General features: G+C 41.3%; 1 protein-coding gene across 26 annotated transcripts in view; it reads right to left on the bottom strand.

Moving 5' to 3' along the window:
- Positions 1-22,070, bottom strand: part of ptk2aa (protein tyrosine kinase 2aa) — a 207,162-nt gene that overhangs the window by 126,502 nt on the left and 58,590 nt on the right. For all 26 annotated transcript variants that reach the window (XM_029734910.1, XM_029734917.1, XM_029734908.1 and 23 more), the window contains one exon: positions 14,210-14,236. Coding sequence is in view for 1 of the 26 variants with exons in the window: in XM_029734899.1 (XP_029590759.1) it covers positions 14,210-14,236 (27 nt within the window). In the remaining 25 variants the exon portion in view is untranslated. Of the gene's footprint in view, positions 1-14,209; positions 14,237-22,070 lie in introns of those variants that run through there.

Genomic DNA, 22,070 nt, shown 5'->3' with positions numbered 1-22,070 from the left:
TATGGGGTCTCTAAGACCATGGTTAAATACATACTGGAGGGGTCTCTAAGGCCAGGGTTAAATACATACTGTAGGGGTCTATAAGGCCATGGTTAAATACATACTGTAGGAGTCTATAAGACCATGGTTAAATACATACTGTAGGGGTCTATAAGACCACGGTTAAATACATACTGTAGGGGTCTATAAGGCCATGGTTAAATACATACTGTAGGCGTCTATATGACCATGGTTAAATACATACTGTAGGGGTCTATAAGGCCAGGGTTAAATACATACTGTAGGGGTCTATAAGGCCATGGTTAAATACATACTGTAGGAGTCTATAAGACCATGGTTAAATACATACTGTAGGGGTCTATAAGACCACGGTTAAATACATACTGTAGGGGTCTATAAGGCCATGGTTAAATACATACTGTAGGGGTCTATAAGACCACGGTTAAATACATACTGTAGGGGTCTCTAAGGCCATGGTTAAATACATACTGTAGGGGTCTATAAGACCATGGTTAAATACATACTGTATGGGGTCTCTAAGACCATGGTTAAATACATACTGTAGGGGTCTATAAGACCATGGTTAAATACACACTGTAGGGGTCTCTAAGGCCAGGGTTAAATACATACTGTAGGGGTCTATAAGGCCATGGTTAAATACATACTGTAGGGGTCTCTAAGGCCATGGTTAAATACATACTGTAGGGGTCTCTAAGACCATGGTTAAATACATACTGTAGGGGTCTCTAAGGCCATGGTTAAATACATACTGTAGGGGTCTATAAGACCATGGTTAAATACATACTGTATGGGGTCTCTAAGACCATGGTTAAATACATACTGTAGGGGTCTATAAGACCATGGTTAAATACATACTGTAGGGGTCTCTAAGGCCAGGGTTAAATACATACTGTAGGGGTCTCTAAGACCATGGTTAAATACATACTGTATGGGTCTATAAGACCATGGTTAAATACATACTGTAGGGGTCTTTAAGACCATGGTTAAATACATACTGTAGGGGTCTATAAGGCCATGGTTAAATACATAGTGTAGGGGTCTATAAGGCCATGGTTAAATACATACTGTAGGGGTCTATAAGACCATGGTTAAATACATACTGTAGGGGTCTATAAGGCCATGGTTAAATACATACTGTAGGGGTCTCTAAGACCATGGTTAAATACATATGTAGGGGTCTCTAAGGCCATGGCTAAATACATACTGTAGGGGTCTCTAAGACCATGGTTAAATACATACTGTAGGGGTCTATAAGGCCATGGTTAAATACATACTGTAGGGGTCTCTAAGGCCATGGTTAAATACATACTGTAGGGGGTCTATAAGACCATGGTTAAATACATACTGTATGGGGTCTATAAGACCATGGTTAAATACATACTGTATGGGGTCTCTAAGACCATGGTTAAATACATACTGTAGGGGTCTATAAGACCATGGTTAAATACACACTGTAGGGGTCTCTAAGGCCAGGGTTAAATACATACTGTAGGGGTCTATAAGGCCATGGTTAAATACATACTGTAGGGGTCTCTAAGGCCATGGTTAAATACATACTGTAGGGGTCTCTAAGACCATGGTTAAATACATACTGTAGGGGTCTCTAAGGCCATGGTTAAATACATACTGTAGGGGTCTATAAGACCATGGTTAAATACATACTGTATGGGGTCTCTAAGACCATGGTTAAATACATACTGTAGGGGTCTATAAGACCATGGTTAAATACATACTGTAGGGGTCTCTAAGGCCAGGGTTAAATACATACTGTAGGGGTCTCTAAGACCATGGTTAAATACATACTGTATGGGTCTATAAGACCATGGTTAAATACATACTGTAGGGGTCTTTAAGACCATGGTTAAATACATACTGTAGGGGTCTATAAGGCCATGGTTAAATACATAGTGTAGGGGTCTATAAGGCCATGGTTAAATACATACTGTAGGGGTCTATAAGACCATGGTTAAATACATACTGTAGGGGTCTATAAGGCCATGGTTAAATACATACTGTAGGGGTCTCTAAGACCATGGTTAAATACATATGTAGGGGTCTCTAAGGCCATGGCTAAATACATACTGTAGGGGTCTCTAAGACCATGGTTAAATACATACTGTAGGGGTCTATAAGGCCATGGTTAAATACATACTGTAGGGGTCTCTAAGGCCATGGTTAAATACATACTGTAGGGGGTCTATAAGACCATGGTTAAATACATACTGTATGGGGTCTCTAAGGCCATGGTTAAATACATACTGTAGGGGTCTATAAGGCCATGGTTAAATACATACTGTAGGGGTCTCTAAGACCATGGTTAAATACATAGTGTATGGGGTCTCTAAGACCATGGTTAAATACATACTGTAGGGGTCTCTAAGACCATGGTTAAATACATACTGTAGGGGTCTATAAGACCATGGTTAAATACATACTGTATGGGTCTCTAGGGCCATGGTTAAATACATACTGTAGGGGTCTTTAAGACCAGGGTTAAATACATACTGTAGGGGTCTATAAGACCATGGTTAAATACATACTGTATGGGGTCTCTAAGACCATGGTTAAATACATACTGTAGGGGTCTATAAGGCCATGGTTAAATACATACTGTAGGGGTCTATAAGACCATGGTTAAATACATACTGTAGGGGTCTATAAGACCATGGTTAAAAACATACTGTAGGGGTCTATAAGACCATGGTTAAATACATACTGTATGGGGTCTCTAAGACCATGGTTAAATACATACTGTAGGGGTCTCTAAGGCCAGGGTTAAATACATACTGTAGGGGTCTATAAGACCATGGTTAAATACATACTGTAGGAGTCTATAAGACCATGGTTAAATACATACTGTAGGGGTCTATAAGGCCATGGTTAAATACATACTGTAGGGGTCTATAAGACCATGGTTAAATACATACTGTATGGGTCTCTAGGGCCATGGTTAAATACATACTGTAGGGGTCTATAAGACCATGGTTAAATACATACTGTATGGGTCTCTAGGGCCATGGTTAAATACATACTGTAGGGGTCTATAAGACCATGGTGAAATACATACTGTAGGGGTCTATAAGACCATGGTTAAATACATACTGTAGGGGTCTATAAGACCATGGTTAAATACATACTGTATGGGGTCTCTAAGACCATGGTTAAATACATACTGTAGGGGTCTCTAAGGCCAGGGTTAAATACATACTGTAGGGGTCTATAAGGCCATGGTTAAATACATACTGTAGGAGTCTATAAGACCATGGTTAAATACATACTGTAGGGGTCTATAAGACCACGGTTAAATACATACTGTAGGGGTCTATAAGGCCATGGTTAAATACATACTGTAGGGGTCTATAAGACCATGGTTAAATACATACTGTCGGGGTCTATAAGACCATGGTTAAATACATACTGTAGGGGTCTCTAGGGCCATGGTTAAATACATACTGTAGGGGTCTATAAGGCCATGGTTAAATACATACTGTAGGGGTCTATAAGACCATGGTTAAATACATACTGTAGGGGTCTATAAGAACATGGTTAAATACATACTGTAGGGGTCTTTAAGACCATGGTTAAATACATACTGTAGGGGTCTCTAAGGCCATGGTTAAATACATACTGTAGGGGTCTATAAGACCATGGTTAAATACATACTGTAGGGGTCTATAAGACCATGGTTAAATACATACTGTATGGGGTCTCTAAGACCATGGTTAAATACATACTGTAGGGGTCTATAAGACCATGGTTAAATACATACTGTAGGGGTCTATAAGACCATGGTTAAATACACACTGTAGGGGTCTCTAAGGCCAGGGTTAAATACATACTGTTGGTGGTCTATAAGGCCATGGTTAAATACATACTGTAGGGGTCTCTAAGGCCATGGTTAAATACATACTGTAGGGGTCTCTAAGACCATGGTTAAATACATACTGTAGGGGTCTCTAAGGCCATGGTTAAATACGTACTGTAGGGGTCTATAAGACCATGGTTAAATACATACTGTAGGGGTCTTTAAGACCATGGTTAAAAACATACTGTAGGGGTCTATAAGGCCATTGTTAAATACATACTGTAGGGGTCTATAAGGCCAGGGTTAAATACATACTGTAGGGGTCTATAAGGCCAGGGTTAAATACATACTGTAGGGGTCTCTAAGACCATGATTAAATACATACTGTAGGGGTCTATAAGGCCATGGTTAAATACATACTGTAGGGGTCTCTAAGGCCATGGTTAAATACATACTGTAGGGGGTCTATAAGACCATGGTTAAATACATACTGTATGGGGTCTCTAAGGCCATGGTTAAATACATACTGTAGGGGTCTATAAGGCCATGGTTAAATACATACTGTAGGGGTCTCTAAGACCATGGTTAAATACATAGTGTATGGGGTCTCTAAGACCATGGTTAAATACATACTGTAGGGGTCTCTAAGACCATGGTTAAATACATACTGTAGGGGTCTATAAGACCATGGTTAAATACATACTGTATGGGTCTCTAGGGCCATGGTTAAATACATACTGTAGGGGTCTTTAAGACCAGGGTTAAATACATACTGTAGGGGTCTATAAGACCATGGTTAAATACATACTGTATGGGGTCTCTAAGACCATGGTTAAATACATACTGTAGGGGTCTATAAGGCCATGGTTAAATACATACTGTAGGGGTCTATAAGACCATGGTTAAATACATACTGTAGGGGTCTATAAGACCATGGTTAAATACATACTGTAGGGGTCTCTAAGGCCATGGTTAAATACATACTGTAGGGGTCTATAAGACCATGGTTAAATACATACTGTAGGGGTCTATAAGACCATGGTTAAATACATACTGTATGGGGTCTCTAAGACCATGGTTAAATACATACTGTAGGGGTCTCTAAGGCCAGGGTTAAATACATACTGTAGGGGTCTATAAGACCATGGTTAAATACATACTGTAGGAGTCTATAAGACCATGGTTAAATACATACTGTAGGGGTCTATAAGGCCATGGTTAAATATATACTGTAGGGGTCTATAAGACCATGGTTAAATACATACTGTATGGGTCTCTAGGGCCATGGTTAAATACATACTGTAGGGGTCTATAAGACCATGGTTAAATACATACTGTATGGGTCTCTAGGGCCATGGTTAAATACATACTGTAGGGGTCTATAAGACCATGGTTAAATACATACTGTAGGGGTCTATAAGACCATGGTTAAATACATACTGTATGGGGTCTCTAACACCATGGTTAAATACATACTGTAGGGGTCTCTAAGGCCAGGGTTAAATACATACTGTAGGGGTCTATAAGGCCATGGTTAAATACATACTGTAGGAGTCTATAAGACCATGGTTAAATACATACTGTAGGGGTCTATAAGACCACGGTTAAATACATACTGTAGGGGTCTATAAGGCCATGGTTAAATACATACTGTAGGGGTCTATAAGACCATGGTTAAATACATACTGTCGGGGTCTATAAGACCATGGTTAAATACATACTGTAGGGGTCTCTAGGGCCATGGTTAAATACATACTGTAGGGGTCTATAAGGCCATGGTTAAATACATACTGTAGGGGTCTATAAGACCATGGTTAAATACATACTGTAGGGGTCTATAAGACCATGGTTAATACATACTGTAGGGGTCTTTAAGACCATGGTTAAATACATACTGTAGGGGTCTCTAAGGCCATGGTTAAATACATACTGTAGGGGTCTATAAGACCATGGTTAAATACATACTGTAGGGGTCTATAAGACCATGGTTAAATACATACTGTATGGGGTCTCTAAGACCATGGTTAAATACATACTGTAGGGGTCTATAAGACCATGGTTAAATACATACTGTAGGGGTCTATAAGACCATGGTTAAATACACACTGTAGGGGTCTCTAAGGCCAGGGTTAAATACATACTGTTGGTGGTCTATAAGGCCATGGTTAAATACATACTGTAGGGGTCTCTAAGGCCATGGTTAAATACATACTGTAGGGGTCTTTAAGACCATGGTTAAATACATACTGTAGGGGTCTCTAAGGCCATGGTTAAATACATACTGTAGGGGTCTATAAGACCATGGTTAAATACATACTGTAGGGGTCTATAAGACCATGGTTAAATACATACTGTATGGGGTCTCTAAGACCATGGTTAAATACATACTGTAGGGGTCTATAAGACCATGGTTAAATACATACTGTAGGGGTCTATAAGACCATGGTTAAATACACACTGTAGGGGTCTCTAAGGCCAGGGTTAAATACATACTGTTGGTGGTCTATAAGGCCATGGTTAAATACATACTGTAGGGGTCTCTAAGGCCATGGTTAAATACATACTGTAGGGGTCTCTAAGACCATGGTTAAATACATACTGTAGGGGTCTCTAAGGCCATGGTTAAATACGTACTGTAGGGGTCTATAAGACCATGGTTAAATACATACTGTAGGGGTCTTTAAGACCATGGTTAAATACATACTGTAGGGGTCTATAAGGCCATTGTGAAATACATACTGTAGGGGTCTATAAGGCCAGGGTTAAATACATACTGTAGGGGTCTATAAGGCCAGGGTTAAATACATACTGTAGGGGTCTCTAAGACCATGATTAAATACATACTGTAGGGGTCTATAAGGCCATGGTTAAATACATACTGTAGTGGTCTATAAGGCCATGGTTAAATACATACTGTAGGGGTCTCTAAGGCCATGGTTAAATACATACTGTAGGGGTCTATAAGACCATGGTTAAATACATACTGTATGGGGTCTCTAAGACCATGGTTAAATACATACTGTAGGGGTCTATAAGGCCATGGTTAAATACATACTGTAGGGGTCTATAAGACCATGGTTAAATACATACTGTAGGGGTCTATAAGACCATGGTTAAATACATACTGTAGGGGTCTCTAAGGCCATGGTTAAATACATACTGTAGGGGTCTATAAGACCATGGTTAAATACATACTGTAGGGGTCTATAAGACCATGGTTAAATACATACTGTATGGGGTCTCTAAGACCATGGTTAAATACATACTGTAGGGGTTTCTAAGGCCAGGGTTAAATACATACTGTAGGGGTCTATAAGGCCATGGTTAAATACATACTGTAGGAGTCTATAAGACCATGGTTAAATACATACTGTAGGGGTCTATAAGACCACGGTTAAATACATACTGTAGGGGTCTATAAGGCCATGGTTAAATACATACTGTAGGGGTCTATAAGACCATGGTTAAATACATACTGTATGGGTCTCTAGGGCCATGGTTAAATACATACTGTAGGGGTCTATAAGACCATGGTTAAATACATACTGTATGGGTCTCTAGGGCCATGGTTAAATACATACTGTAGGGGTCTATAAGACCATGGTTAAATACATACTGTAGGGGTCTATAAGACCATGGTTAAATACATACTGTAGGGGTCTCTAAGACCATGGTTAAATACATACTGTAGGGGTCTATAAGACCATGGTTAAATACATACTGTATGGGGTCTCTAAGACCATGGTTAAATACATACTGTAGGGGCCTCTAAGGCCAGGGTTAAATACATACTGTGGGGGTCTATAAGGCCATGGTTAAATACATACTGTAGGAGTCTATAAGACCATGGTTAAATACATACTGTAGGGGTCTATAAGACCACGGTTAAATACATACTGTAGGGGTCTATAAGGCCATGGTTAAATACATACTGTAGGGGTCTATAAGACCATGGTTAAATACATACTGTAGGGGTCTATAAGACCATGGTTAAATACATACTGTAGGGGTCTCTAGGGCCATGGTTAAATACATACTGTAGGGGTCTATAAGGCCATGGTTAAATACATACTGTAGGGGTCTATAAGACCATGGTTAAATACATACTGTAGGGGTCTTTAAGACCATGGTAAAATACATACTGTAGGGGTCTCTAAGGCCATGGTTAAATACATACTGTAGGGGTCTATAAGACCATGGTTAAATACATACTGTAGGGGTCTATAAGACCATGGTTAAATACATACTGTATGGGGTCTCTAAGACCATGGTTAAATACATACTGTAGGGGTCTATACGACCATGGTTAAATACATACTGTAGGGGTCTATAAGACCATGGTTAAATACACACTGTAGGGGTCTCTAAGGCCAGGGTTAAATACATACTGTAGGGGTCTATAAGGCCATGGTTAAATACATACTGTAGGGGTCTCTAAGGCCATGGTTAAATACATACTGTAGGGGTCTCTAAGACCATGGTTAAATACATACTGTAGGGGTCTCTAAGGCCATGGTTAAATACATACTGTAGGGGTCTATAAGACCATGGTTAAATACGTACTGTAGGGGTCTATAAGACCATGGTTAAATACATACTGTAGGGGTCTATAAGACCATGGTTAAATACATACTGTAGGGGTCTATAAGGCCAGGGTTAAATACATACTGTAGGGGTCTATAAGGCCATTGTTAAATACATACTGTAGGGGTCTATAAGGCCAGGGTTAAATACATACTGTAGGGGTCTATAAGGCCAGGGTTAAATACATACTGTAGGGGTCTCTAAGACCATGATTAAATACATACTGTAGGGGTCTATAAGGCCATGGTTAAATACATACTGTAGGGGTCTCTAAGGCCATGGTTAAATACATACTGTAGGGGTCTCTAAGACCATGGTTAAATACATACTGTAGGGGTCTCTAAGGCCATGGTTAAATACATACTGTAGGGGTCTATAAGACCATGGTTAAATACATACTGTATGGGGTCTCTAAGACCATGGTTAAATACATACTGTAGGGGTCTATAAGACCATGGTTAAATACATACTGTAGGGGTCTCTAAGGCCAGGGTTAAATACATACTGTAGGGGTCTCTAAGACCATGGTTAAATACATACTGTATGGGTCTATAAGACCATGGTTAAATACATACTGTAGGGGTCTTTAAGACCATGGTTAAATACATACTGTAGGGGTCTATAAGGCCATGGTTAAATACATACTGTAGGGGTCTATAAGGCCATGGTTAAATACATACTGTAGGGGTCTATAAGACCATGGTTAAATACATACTGTAGGGGTCTATAAGACCATGGTTAAATACATACTGTAGGGGTCTCTAAGACCATGGTTAAATACATACTGTAGGGGTCTATAAGACCATGGTTAAATACATACTGTATGGGGTCTCTAAGACCATGGTTAAATACATACTGTAGGGGTCTATAAGACCATGGTTAAATACATACTGTAGGGGTCTATAAGACCATGGTTAAATACATACTGTAGGGGTCTATAAGACCATGGTTAAATACATACTGTAGGGGTCTATAAGGCCATGGTTAAATACATACTGTAGGGGTCTATAAGGCCATGGTTAAATACATACTGTAGGGGTCTATAAGGCCATGGTTAAATACATACTGTAGGGGTCTATAAGACCATGGTTAAATACATACTGTAGGGGTCTATAAGACCATGGTTAAATACATACTGTAGGGGTCTCTAAGACCATGGTTAAATACATACTGTAGGGGTCTATAAGACCATGGTTAAATACATACTGTATGGGGTCTCTAAGACCATGGTTAAATACATACTGTAGGGGTCTATAAGACCATGGTTAAATACATACTGTAGGGGTCTATAAGACCATGGTTAAATACATACTGTAGGGGTCTATAAGACCATGGTTAAATACATACTGTAGGGGTCTATAAGGCCATGGTTAAATACATACTGTAGTGGTCTATAAGGCCATGGTTAAAGACATACTGTAGGGGTCTCTAGGGCCATGGTTAAATGGTTACCTAGTCAACTTAAATTATGTGGATTAGAATCACAAATTACTTGTAAACTGGGTGAGGGGGGACTGTCAATCATAACATCCTGCAAATACGTAATACACTCTCACACGAATAAGCAGGTGTATCTGGTATGCAACGTTCTTCATTGAAAAGCTGATTGAAGACAGACATTGAATATCCCCACTGACAGTGATAGGAGTTTAGTGCACACAAACACACACAGTCTGAACCCAGGACAGATCCCAGATCAGCCATCCCACAGCTGCTCAGGGAGGCTCTAGAACAGCCTGTACATCTTACCCTCCTGTCGCCGTTAAGGTTTTCACCATTATCGCTTTGATCTCTGCAGCCACATAGTCGGCTGTCACCTAATGGACTGTGTGTGTGTGTTTGTGGGGGTGTTGTGGAGCCAGCCACTGTTGAAGGTCAGGGGGTTGGATGTTGTACAACTCATCACTCCCTCTCTCATGGGGCTTTCAGCATCATCACACGTTATCCAACATACTTTACCTGGGGAACAGTGTCACATGGTTCCACTAACCATACAGTACATAGTCATGGAGGTTTGTGTGTGTCGCACACCATACTGGATTACACAATCTACTGTAGCAGGCTAAGTGCAATCGATCCAGATGGAACATCAATAGAATGTGTGAATATTGATCTAAGAATGGATGCCATTTTAAACCATGACCTTGCCATCTCTGGTCTATCCAGGGGGACTCAGAGCATTCTGTATGGATTTGCACAACTGGAATTAAACATGATCTAGATTCTAGGACCATTATAAACCTACATACGTGTATTATGAATGATAGGTATCAGAAGCCTACATAGCGGTTTTAACATTTGAACAGTGATAGGTTTAAGCTAACTCCCAAACCTCTTAACCCTGCAGAACTCGACCCATGTAACCCAACCCAGATGAAACAGAGAAACAGGGATTATCAATGATTTACTTGCCTTTCATTTCATGAGTCATTTACATAACAATGCCACTACATCATTTGAACTCCTAATCAGTATTCCCCTGGTGATGATTGCTATGTATCTGCCTTGCTAAAGAGGGCTGGAGCAATTAACATATACAACAGTGCAGTGACCACCTTATTTAGCCCAACCACCGGAAGGCCTGGGATGTGGAGAGACAAAGGGTACGTACCAAACGGCACCCTTTTCACTACTCCCATAGGGCTCTGGTCAAAAGTAGCGCACTCTATAGGGAAAAGGGTGTAATTTGGGACACACAGAGAAAGAGAGTGCAGCGTTTGGAAGCTGTTTTATCCTCAGAGTTTCTGTGGTCGTCACAGAAGATGAGGTGCTAGCTAGACAGACAGAAGACACAGTCTGGGGGGTTGTGAATGAACAAACTAACTTAACTTTGATCAATCCCCCAAAATCTGCCATTCTAAATATCAATATGCCAAAATGGCTTCCAGATGCTGCAGCTCAATGAGAGGAATAACAGTCCAATGCAAACTCAGCTCTATAGCTATCAGTTGGGGATTATTTATTTTATTAACTGACAGGTGCTACCTTAACATGTCTGATAAGAAACGCTCATTTTGGTTTAATGTTGCAAAATGTTTTGGTATGATGTGCCCTACTGAATGTAGCCCAGGTGTTTGTATAGCCACGCTAAAGAGGAGTATTTATTTCCTCTATTCTGTGAGGTTTCTCTCCATTATCATGTCTTTTATGGAGCTGGGACACTTCATTATTCTCCAATATTACTATAGGGGTTTTAGGAGGGCAGGGGACACAAAATGGACAACAACTGTGTGTGTGTGTGTGTGTGTGTGTGTGTGCGCCTGACATCTGTGCATGCGTGACCTGACTCCAGGTCATCTATAAGTCTTTGCTAGGTAAAGCCCCAACTTATCTCAGCTCACTGGTCACCATAGCAGCACCCACCCGTAGCACGCGCTCCAGCAGGTATATTTCACTGGTCCCCCACAAAGACAACTCCTCCTTTGGCCGTCTTTCCTTCCAGTTCTCTGCTGCCAATGACTGGAATGAATTGCAAAAATCACTGAACCTGGAGTCTTATATCTCCCTCTCTAACTTTAAGCATCAGCTGTCTGAGCAGCTTACCGATCACTGTACCTGTACATAACCCATCTGTAAATAGCCCACCCAACTACCTCATCCCCATACTGTATTTATTTATCTTGCTCCTTTGCACCCTAGTATCTCTACTTGCACATTCATCTTCTGCACATCTATCACTCCAGTGTTTAATTGCGAAATTGTAATTATTTTGCCACTATGGCCTATTTATTGCCTTACCTCCCTAATCTTACTAAATTTGCACACACTGTATATAGATTTTTCTATTGTGTTATTGACTGTATGTTTATTTATCCCATGAATAACTCTGTGTTGTTTGTGTCACACTGCTTTGCTTTATCTTGGCCAGGTCGCAGTTGTAAATGAGAACTTGTTCTCAACTGGCCACCAGGTTAAATAAAGGTGAAATAAAACAATAAAATAAATTAAAGAGCAAAAACCAAGCCATGAGGTCGGAGGAATTGTCCGTAGAGCTCCGAGACAGGATTGTGTCGAGGCACAGGTCTGGGGAAGGGTGCCAAAATATGTCTGCAGCATTGAAGGTCCCCAAGAACACAGTGGCCTCCATCATTGTTAAATGGAAGAAGTTGGAACCACCAAGACTCTTCCTAGAGCAGGCCAACCGGCTTCAACAAAGTACTGAGTAAAGAGTCTGAATACTTATATAAATGCGATTTTTTTAAATTGATACATTTGCACAAATTTCTAGAAACCTGTTTTTACTTGATCATTATGGGGTATTGTGTGTAGATTGGTGAGGGGGGAAAATAAGGCTGTAACATAACAAAGTGGAAAATCTGAAGGGGTCTGAATACACTGTATATACCCACTGAGTGTATAAAACATTAAGAACCCCCCCGTTTTGCTCTCAGAACAGCCTCAATTCGTAGAGGCATGGACTCCACAAGGTATCGAAAGTGTTTCACAGGGAGGCTGGCCCATGTTGACTCCAATGCTTCCCACAGTTGTGTCAAGTTGTCTGAATGTCCTTTGGGTGAGTGAGACTAAACACGTTGTTCATTACACATTCTATAAAAAAAGGTTCTGGTATGGAGTTCTGGTACATGGAATTCAAGTGCCAGCGACTTTACAGCAGTAGAATGATGAAACCCAAATGCCATTTTAGTGTGTGTGTAGAAGTCTCATTAAGGAGTGAGACGGACAAACAGGCTTCCCAGTGACCTTCATCATCCACCGGACACACACACACTTTCGCTCTCTCTCCCCTTCAGCTCAGCTAATATCCCCTTCCTAAATAATCTCAAGGAAATATATCTTTACACTCTGAACACAGGGGACTAATATGACTTCATTTCGAGGATGGAAGAGTGAGTGAAAACATGCTTGGGTGATGAAATGTAACTTCCTTATGTTCTAAAATACATTTTACCAAGACACATATGATTCTTCATGTTCTAAATGGTTCAGTGGGGTCCTTCTAAAGTATCATTAACATTATACCCAAAAAGTCGGCTTTCCTAACCTAATGCATCCCATAATAAACACCAAGCTCTGTTGACAGAGTTCACATGTTGTGGTGGTAGTCTGCGAAGCTGTTTCCGTGGATCCCAAAAAGCTCATTTATCATGACACGAGCTGAATGAAATGTAAAAGACTTTGAAAATAAAAAGCTTGCGGTATGCTGAGTGCATCGCTGACATTTCACAGAGATATACTTGTTTTTGTAAGAAATCTTACGAATTTCGCATTAATATGAAAAGCGTACACTAAATTATTAAAATACTAAAATGAAATGTCTTAATCTATATCCATCTTACCTCTATATTGTTTTATATCCTCCGGATTCAAGAAGAAAAATGAGCAGTTCAACACTAACCCTGTAAATTAGCCTTAATTCTCACACAGCATCCAGCTATGCTGACGCAATGCTTTCCCCCAGATTCTTTCCTACAAGGCTAAAAACTACAAGAACTTGTGAACGGATTATGATAGACACAGGTTTGGACCAGTTGTTTACATTATTTTACCCATTGGTCAAAAGATGCGTTTCTGATTGGTCACTCTAAGAATAGTAGCCTAGATCCTCTTGGGAATATGTGGTTGTGCCCTTCATATGAGTCAATGTTGGTGCATTAAATGTAGATGACAGACTTATCTAGTAGGAGCCTTCTATTCATCAGAAGAGCACCACTATAAATCAAACCTGTCTTCCAAGGTTTATCTGACCAGGAGATAATGAGAAACTTTCACAGCGTATAAGATCTATTGTAGTTCACAGCATACAGTATGAGATCACTTGTAGTTCTGAAGGCCACTCACCTGTGTAGTAGGAAATTCTTGAAATATCTGCAAGAGAAAGAGGGACAACATGGAGGTCAGTTGGTTTGATAGGTTGTTGATCTGTCAGTTCAGCACATTAGGTTCAGTAGAGTCGAGGCAGCATGTGGTTTAGTGGGTCAATGATAATCCTAGAGGGCAGCCTGGCGGCTCCAACCCAACCCGGTCCCTGGTCATAGAGCACCCCCTAGCTGCCTGGGAGATAAAGCTCTGTGGCTCCCAAATGGCACCATATTCCCAAGTAGGGCACTACCTTTGACACATAGGGGGCCATAGGGGCCAGGGCTGGCACAGAAGGGGACTCCTATGATGACACCATAATCTGTCAGTGTCACAGTTCAAAGTGAACCGGATGGCAGGGTAACAATCTGAAGGAAATGTAAGTCCTCCGGGGTTGGGTTTCAGAGTGCTCAGTGGGACATTGGCCATAGACAGACAGACAGGACGGAAAGACGTGGTTTTAGTCTCTCAGGTTTCAGAACAAGGTTAATCAATTGTCAGGAGAGTACAGCCAGAGTACAATGAGAAGGATGAGTCATAAAATTGGCATGCACTTTGTGTGTGTGGATGTGTGTGGAATGGTCTATGTGAGCAAATATGAGATTGAGCCAGACAAACTGCAGGTGGGTATGTAGGCTAAGGCCAACTGAAGTGGTGAAATGTCAAGTGGCAACAGGAATTTAAAAAAAAAGAGAGAGAGAGAGAGAGAGAGAGAGAGACTGTTGCCTTTTCAATGCCTCTCATTCTACCCTGGCTTTGTGTTTGAGCATACTGTCTTGGCACCCTATTCTCTATGTAGTGCCCTATAGGCCAAAAGTAATGTACTATGGAGGAAATAGGGTGCCATTTGGATGAGAGTAGAGCCCAAATAAGCCCGTAGACCACAGATGGACACCAGCCATCCAACTCAACAATCAAGAGGCTACAGAACAATGATCAACATTGACAAGCATGCCAAATAATACCATTTTGCAGTTGGTTTCATATCAACATCGGTCCCATGATCCATCACTTGAACATTATTACATTGACTTGAGATGTGTAGGTGGTGTAGGTCTCTCAGCCTATAACCAGATCAACCAAGCATATATTACTTATAGGGGTGTCTATAGTTGTAATAATTAGATTTCTGAGAAAGAGCTTGAGGCCCAGAATGAACCATATATGCCCCTGGACGGACCAGAATGTCTCTAGAGTCTGTCCTTCCTGAGTAATGAGTATAGGGTTGGTAAAGAAGTCCCTTAATAATCAATATATCCAAGCGCCAGTTGATCAAATCACCATGTGAAAGGCAGCTTGAGACCTCTGGATTGACTGTTCATCCAGGGCTTAAAAGATTAGTCCATTAGCCCAGTGTCTCTTTAATAGACTAGCATCACCTCGGTGCATATGGTCCTCTCTCTTTGTCACTGGATCACCAACTAGATAGGTCAGCAGTAGAGGCTAGTGATGCTAGTAGCCAGGCTAGCTTTAATAGGACTGATCACACCTCACTGCACTAATTCTAACACTCGCTAAGAACCAGCCTTGACCCGCGTGGCCCATGTCAGTGTCAAGGTCGAGGTCTCTTCACTGTGGTCAGTGTAACGTATGGAGGGCCGTATGGGGCTGTGGTGGACGGCCCCGGTCTGCTCTGTCCCCTGCCTGGTGCCTGACCCCACAAAGCCCCTCTGTCTGGCAGAGGGCCCAAACACCTGCTCCTCAATCTGTCCCCAGGACACACACATTCAGGGAGGGAGATATACGGCCTGGGAGTGCCTAATGCTTACATTTATCTTAGCGCAGGGGAAAGGGGAGGCGAGATAACAAGGCTTTCTCAAAACAAGGCTTTCTCTCCGACGCATTTTAGAAAACAAGGTTCTCTTCTCACCGGTGAATTTTTAGCAAGCAAGGCTCTCTCCTCTCCGGTGAATTTGAAAGCTGCTGGCAGCTCAGTGTTGACAGAGAGGCAAAGAGCAGTGTCTAAAACAGACAGACAGACTGAATGAGTGTGGGGGTGTCAGGTAGGACAAACACAACAATCACTACTGTCAAATATGCTTGTCCTCAAGTTCTTACTGCCTGGCTTTCAAATCCATTTTTAATGACTCAGAATCCCTGATTGAAAAGGCCTAAATTACATATCAACCATATCAAAGCTAGAAAGAGATGATTGTTACAGGCTGTGTTTTTCCTGCTTTGTTCTAAGACTGAGGGTGAGTCCCGATGCCACCCTATTGACTAGAACCCTATGGTCCTATTGCCCAATGGAGTGCACTATAGGGAATAGGGTCCTATTTGGGGCAAAACTGCCTCAGTATGTAGCTACCAGAGCAGACGTAGAAGGCTACAGTGCTGGCCACCTGTGATGGTCTGGTGGAGGGGTGGAGAAGATGTGAAACTGCTGAGACACTTTGTTCTAAAAGAAGAGTGCTGTGTGGGGTCTGGCTTGGGGACAGAGCCTGCCATATATCACCTACAGACACACACACACAAAGAGCATTCTGCAAGCAAGTGAATAAATTCAGTCCTCTGAGAGCGCCTAGCGACGCATGCACAGAGGCACACACACACACACACACACACACACACACACACACACACACACACACACACACACACACACACACACACACACACACACACACACACACACACACACACTCCAGCCCAGAGATGTACACACCACAGATTGGGGCATCAATAAACCAGCGAGCATTGCCTGACATCATGTGAACCAGGAATGTCACTCACACAAGCTGCAGCACATGTGAAGGTCAATATCTGCTTTCATGTCCAGCCCATATAAAGAGCCATTACCAACAAGCATTCATAACCCATAAGATCAATCATTCAGCCAGTTACACAGGCTAGGCCTGCTGCTGTCCTGTGTAATAATAACAGACTGGGGTTTGTCCAAAATGCCACCCTATGCCCTATATAGTGTACTACTTTTGACCAGAGCCCAGGCTCTATATAGGGAATAGGGTGCCTTTTGGAACGCAGAGAGAGAGACTAGGCTGCTGACTCCTCTCAGAATAGCCATCCAGCCATCCACAGGTCTGTTATCAAGCTTTTCAATGGCTGTTTTAAACATTTTGAATCGTTTGCGGCTTCAAGCTGAACTGAGGAGTAGGTCTGGGATGATACCAGTTTTGCAATACTCGTTAGTATTGTGGCAAGGAAACAAAACATGAAGTGGATTTAACTTCTTTAGGAAAACAGCTCTAATGTTGGAAACAAACATCATTATGTTGTCATCCTGAGTGACATGTATTTATTTTCCAAGCTATAGAACACTATTTTACATACAGCAGGTTTTTAAAAGGACCAAATAGTGAGATCTGCTTCTTGTTTTCATTTTAGCCATGGAAAAAATATTGTGATACTGGTATAGTCCTGGCCCTACTGAGGAGACCATTGTTTCTGAAGAGAGTCTGTCTCTTGCAGCATGTTAAAGGAAAGCTGTGACCCTCAAAACACCCTCTTACAACAACATATGTGATTGACCAAGAGACATAACAGGAAATGGGCCCACATATTATTGGAACCTAATCTAATCCAATGGGAATGGTGCTAAATTGGCAAATCCAAATCGCTGAGTACGAAGCAAACGCAAAATCCCGGTCTACCACAAAGAATACATCTGTGAGAGTGAGACGCATAATTACCTAGTGAGGAGGTTATAATTCTCCTGGCTCCAAGCTGTCTGCACACTCTCCTTCCTTCCTCATGTCTCTCCTTCCACCTGATTATTCACTTGATTAACTCATCTACTTTTACCTGCCCAATCAGGATTACAATTAATTCTTTCAGGAGATAAACCGAGAGAGAGGGGAAAGATTCTACAAAGACGAATGGGAAAAGTTCCTGATTCTACTGTAAGTGATGAGAAAACCTCTTTTAACATCCAGGGGTTTGTTCAGTAGAGACCCAAATTAAGCCAAGAGAGAGCGAGGACAAACAGGTGGGAAGAGAGGTGGGAAGACAGATTCTACTGAGAGGAATGAGGAACACTTTTGAACCCTATAGCCTCCAACACTCTACTCAGCACAATGGATGCAGTCTATCATAGTGCCATCCGTTCTGTCACCAAAGCCCCAAATACTACCCACCACTGCGACCTGTATGCTCTCGTTGGCTGGCCCTCACTTCATATTCGTCGCCAAACCCACTGGCTCCAGGTCATCTATAAGTCTTTGCTAGGTAAAGCCCCACCTTATGTCAGCTCACTGGTCACCATAGCAGCACCCACCCATAGCACGCGCTCCAGCAGATATATTTCACTGGTCATCCCCAAAGCCAATTCCTCCTTTGGCCGCCTTTCCTTCCAGTTCACTACTGCCAATGACTGGAACGAATTGCAAAAATCACTGAAGCTGGAGACCGATATCTCCCTCACTAACTTTAATCACCAGCTGTCAGAGCAGCTCACAGATCACTGTACCTGTACATAACCCATCTGTAAATAGCCCATCCAACTACCTCATCCCCATACTGTATTTATTTTTTTGCTCCTTTGCACCCCAGTATCTCTACTTGCACATTCATCTTCTGCACATCTATCACTCCAGTGTTTAACTTGTTATGGATAGGGGGCAGTATTTTCACGGCCGGAAAAAAAACGTACCCGATTTAATCTGGTTATTACTCCTGCCTAGAAACTAGAATATGCATATAATTAGTAGCTTTGGATAGAAAACACTCCAAAGTTTCTAAAACTGTTTGAATGGTGTCTGTGAGTATAACAGAACTCAAATGGCAGGCCAAAACCTGAGAAGATTCTAAACAGGAAGTACCCTGTCTGACCATTTCTTGGCCTTCTTTGTCATCTCTATCGAAAACAGAGGATCTCTGCTGTAACGTGACATTTTCTAAGGCTCCCATAGGCTCTCAGAAGGCGCCAGAACGGAGAATGATGACTCTGCAGTCCCTGGCTGAAAAACAGTAGCGCATTTGGATAGTGGTCGATCTGAGAACAATGAAACGGGTGCGCGCATGCACGTGAAGAGTCCATTTTACATTTTCAGTCTTTGAACGAAAACGACGTCTCCCGGTCGGAATATTATCGCTATTTTACGAGAAAAATCGCATAAAAATTGATTTTAAACAGCGTTTGACATGCTTCGAAGTACGGTAATGGAATATTTTGAATTTTTTTGTCATGATACGCGCTGGCGCGTCACCCTTCGGCTAGTGTCTTGAACGCAAGAACAAAACGCCGCTATTTGGATATAACTATGGATTATTTGGAACCAAAACAACATTGGGTGTAAACTAGAAGTCCTGGGAGTGCATTCTGACGAAGAACAGCAAAGGTAATCCAATTTTTCTTATAGTAAATCTGAGTTTGGTGAGTGCCAAACTTGGTGGGTGTCAAAATAGCTAGCCTGTGATGGCCGGGCTATCTACTCAGAATATTGCAAAATGTGTTTTCACCGAAAAGCTATTTTAAAATCGGACATAGCGATTGCATAAAGAAGTTCTGTATCTATAATTCTTAAAATAATTGTTATGTTTTTTGTCAACGTTTATCGTGAGTAATTTAGTAAATTCACCGGAAGTGTTCGGTGGGTATGCTAGTTCTGAATGTCACATGCTAATGTAAAAAGCTGTTTTTTTATATAAATATGAACTTGATTGAACAAAACATGCATGTATTGTATAACATAATGTCCTAGGAGTGTCATCTGATGAAGATCATCAAAGGTTAGTGCTGCATTTAGCTGTGGTTTATGTTTTTGTGACATTATATGCTAGCTTGAAAAATGGGTGTGTGATTATTTCTGGCAGGGTACTCTCCTGACATAATCTAATGTTTTGCTTTCGTTGTAAAGCCTTTTTGAAATCGGACAATGTGGTTAGATAAAGGAGAGTCTTGTCTTTAAAATGGTGTAAAATAGTCATATGTTTGAAAAATTGAAGTTTTGGGATTTCTGAGGTGTTTGCAATTCGCGCCACGCCCTATCATTGGATATTGGAGCGGTGTTCCGCTAGCGGAACATCTAGATGTAAGAGATTAATTGATATATTGTAATTATTTCGCCACTATGGCCTATTTATTGCCCTACCTCCCTTATCTTACCTCATTTGCACACACTGTATATAGACTTTTTTTTCTATTGTGTTATTGACTGTGTGTTTGTTTATTCCATGTGTAACTCTGTGTTGTTGTTTGTGTTGCACTGCTTTGCTTTATCTTGGCCAGGTCGCAGTTGTAAATGAGAACTTGTTCACAACTGGCCTACCTCGTTAAATAAAGGTGAAAAAAAAGAACGATGCTTGTGTGTGTGTGTGTGTGTGTGTGTGTGTGTGTGTGTGTGTGTGTGTGTGTGTGTGTGTGTGTGTGTGTGTGTGTGTGTGTGTGTGTGTGTGTGTGGTGTGGTGTGTGTTCGACCTGCAGTGCAAGGCGGGAGGAAGTTCTGTTTCCATATATGCAGCAGGGCATCAGAAGACTGCCAAGTGCTGACAAAGCAGGACGACGTAGCCAAAACAAGGTCAGCTGGACCTCCACTAGCATATAACTATATTACGCTAGGATAACGCTCACCTTGAGTTAGCACAGGCTACTAGGAGAGAAGGACCTACACAGTAGATTCATACACTACACTAGGCTAGGCTATAGGCTAACAGGAAAGATAACCCAACTGTACACAGCAGCTTCACTCCTTATAATGAGAACAATGCACAAGAATTCCCAAAATAAAGGAATGTTATTTGAATGGCAGCATAGTCTGAAGCTAAAGTGTGGGTAGATTTTTAAAAATGTATTTAACCTTTATTTTGACAGGGAATAAATATTGAGACCTAGATCTCTTTTCCAAATGTGCCCTGTATAATACAATATAAAAACACACACACACACACACATACATACATATACACACACACATATATATATATATATATATATACACACACACACACACGTGTGTTTGTGTATGTATGTGTGAATGTGTGAATGTATGTATGTATGTATGTATGTATGTATGTATGTATGTATGTATGTACAGTTGAAGTCATTAAGTCATTAAAAATCATTTTTCAATCACTCCACAAATTTCTTGTTAACGGACTATAGTTTTGGCAAGTCGGTTAGGACATCTACTTTGTGCATGAGACATGTCATTTTCCAACAATTGTTTACAGACAGATTATTTCACTTATAATTCACTGTATCACAATTCCAGTGGGTTAGAAGTTTACATACACTAAGTTGACTGTGCCGTTAAACAGCTTGGAAAATTCCAGAAAATGTTGTCATGGCTTTAGAATCTTCTGTTAGTCTAATTGACATAATTTCAGTCAATTGGAGTTGTACCTGTGGATGTATTTCAAGGCCTACCTTCAAACTCAGTGCCTCTTTGCTTGGCATCATGGGAAAATCTAAAGAAATCAGCCAAGACCTCAGAAAAATAATTGTAGACCTCCACAAGTCTGGTTCATCCTTGGGAGCAATTTCCAAACGCCTGAAGGTACCACATTCATCTGTACAAACAATAGTACAAACACCATGGGACCATGCAGCCGTCATACCGCTCAGGAAGGAGATGCATTCTGTCTCCTAGAGATGAACGTACTTTGGTGCGAAAAGTGCAAATCAATCCCAGAACAACAGCAAAGGACCTTGTGAAGATGCTGGAGAAAACAGGTACAAAAGTATCTATATCCACAGTAAAACGAGTCCTATATCGACATAACCTGAAAGGCCGCTCAGCAAGGAAGAAGCCACTGCTCCAAAACCACCATAAAAAAAGCCAGACTACGGTTTGCAACTGCACATGGGTACAAAGATCATACTTTTTGGAGAAATGTGGTCCTCTGGTCTGATGAAACAAAAATAGAACTGTTTGGCCATAATGCC

The sequence above is a fragment of the Salmo trutta genome, chromosome 36 (genome assembly GCF_901001165.1).
Source record: "Salmo trutta chromosome 36, fSalTru1.1, whole genome shotgun sequence".
NCBI classification, from domain to species: domain Eukaryota; kingdom Metazoa; phylum Chordata; class Actinopteri; order Salmoniformes; family Salmonidae; genus Salmo; species Salmo trutta.
The sequence above is the reverse complement of the archived record's forward strand: the minus strand, read 5'-3'. Positions and strand labels throughout refer to the sequence as shown.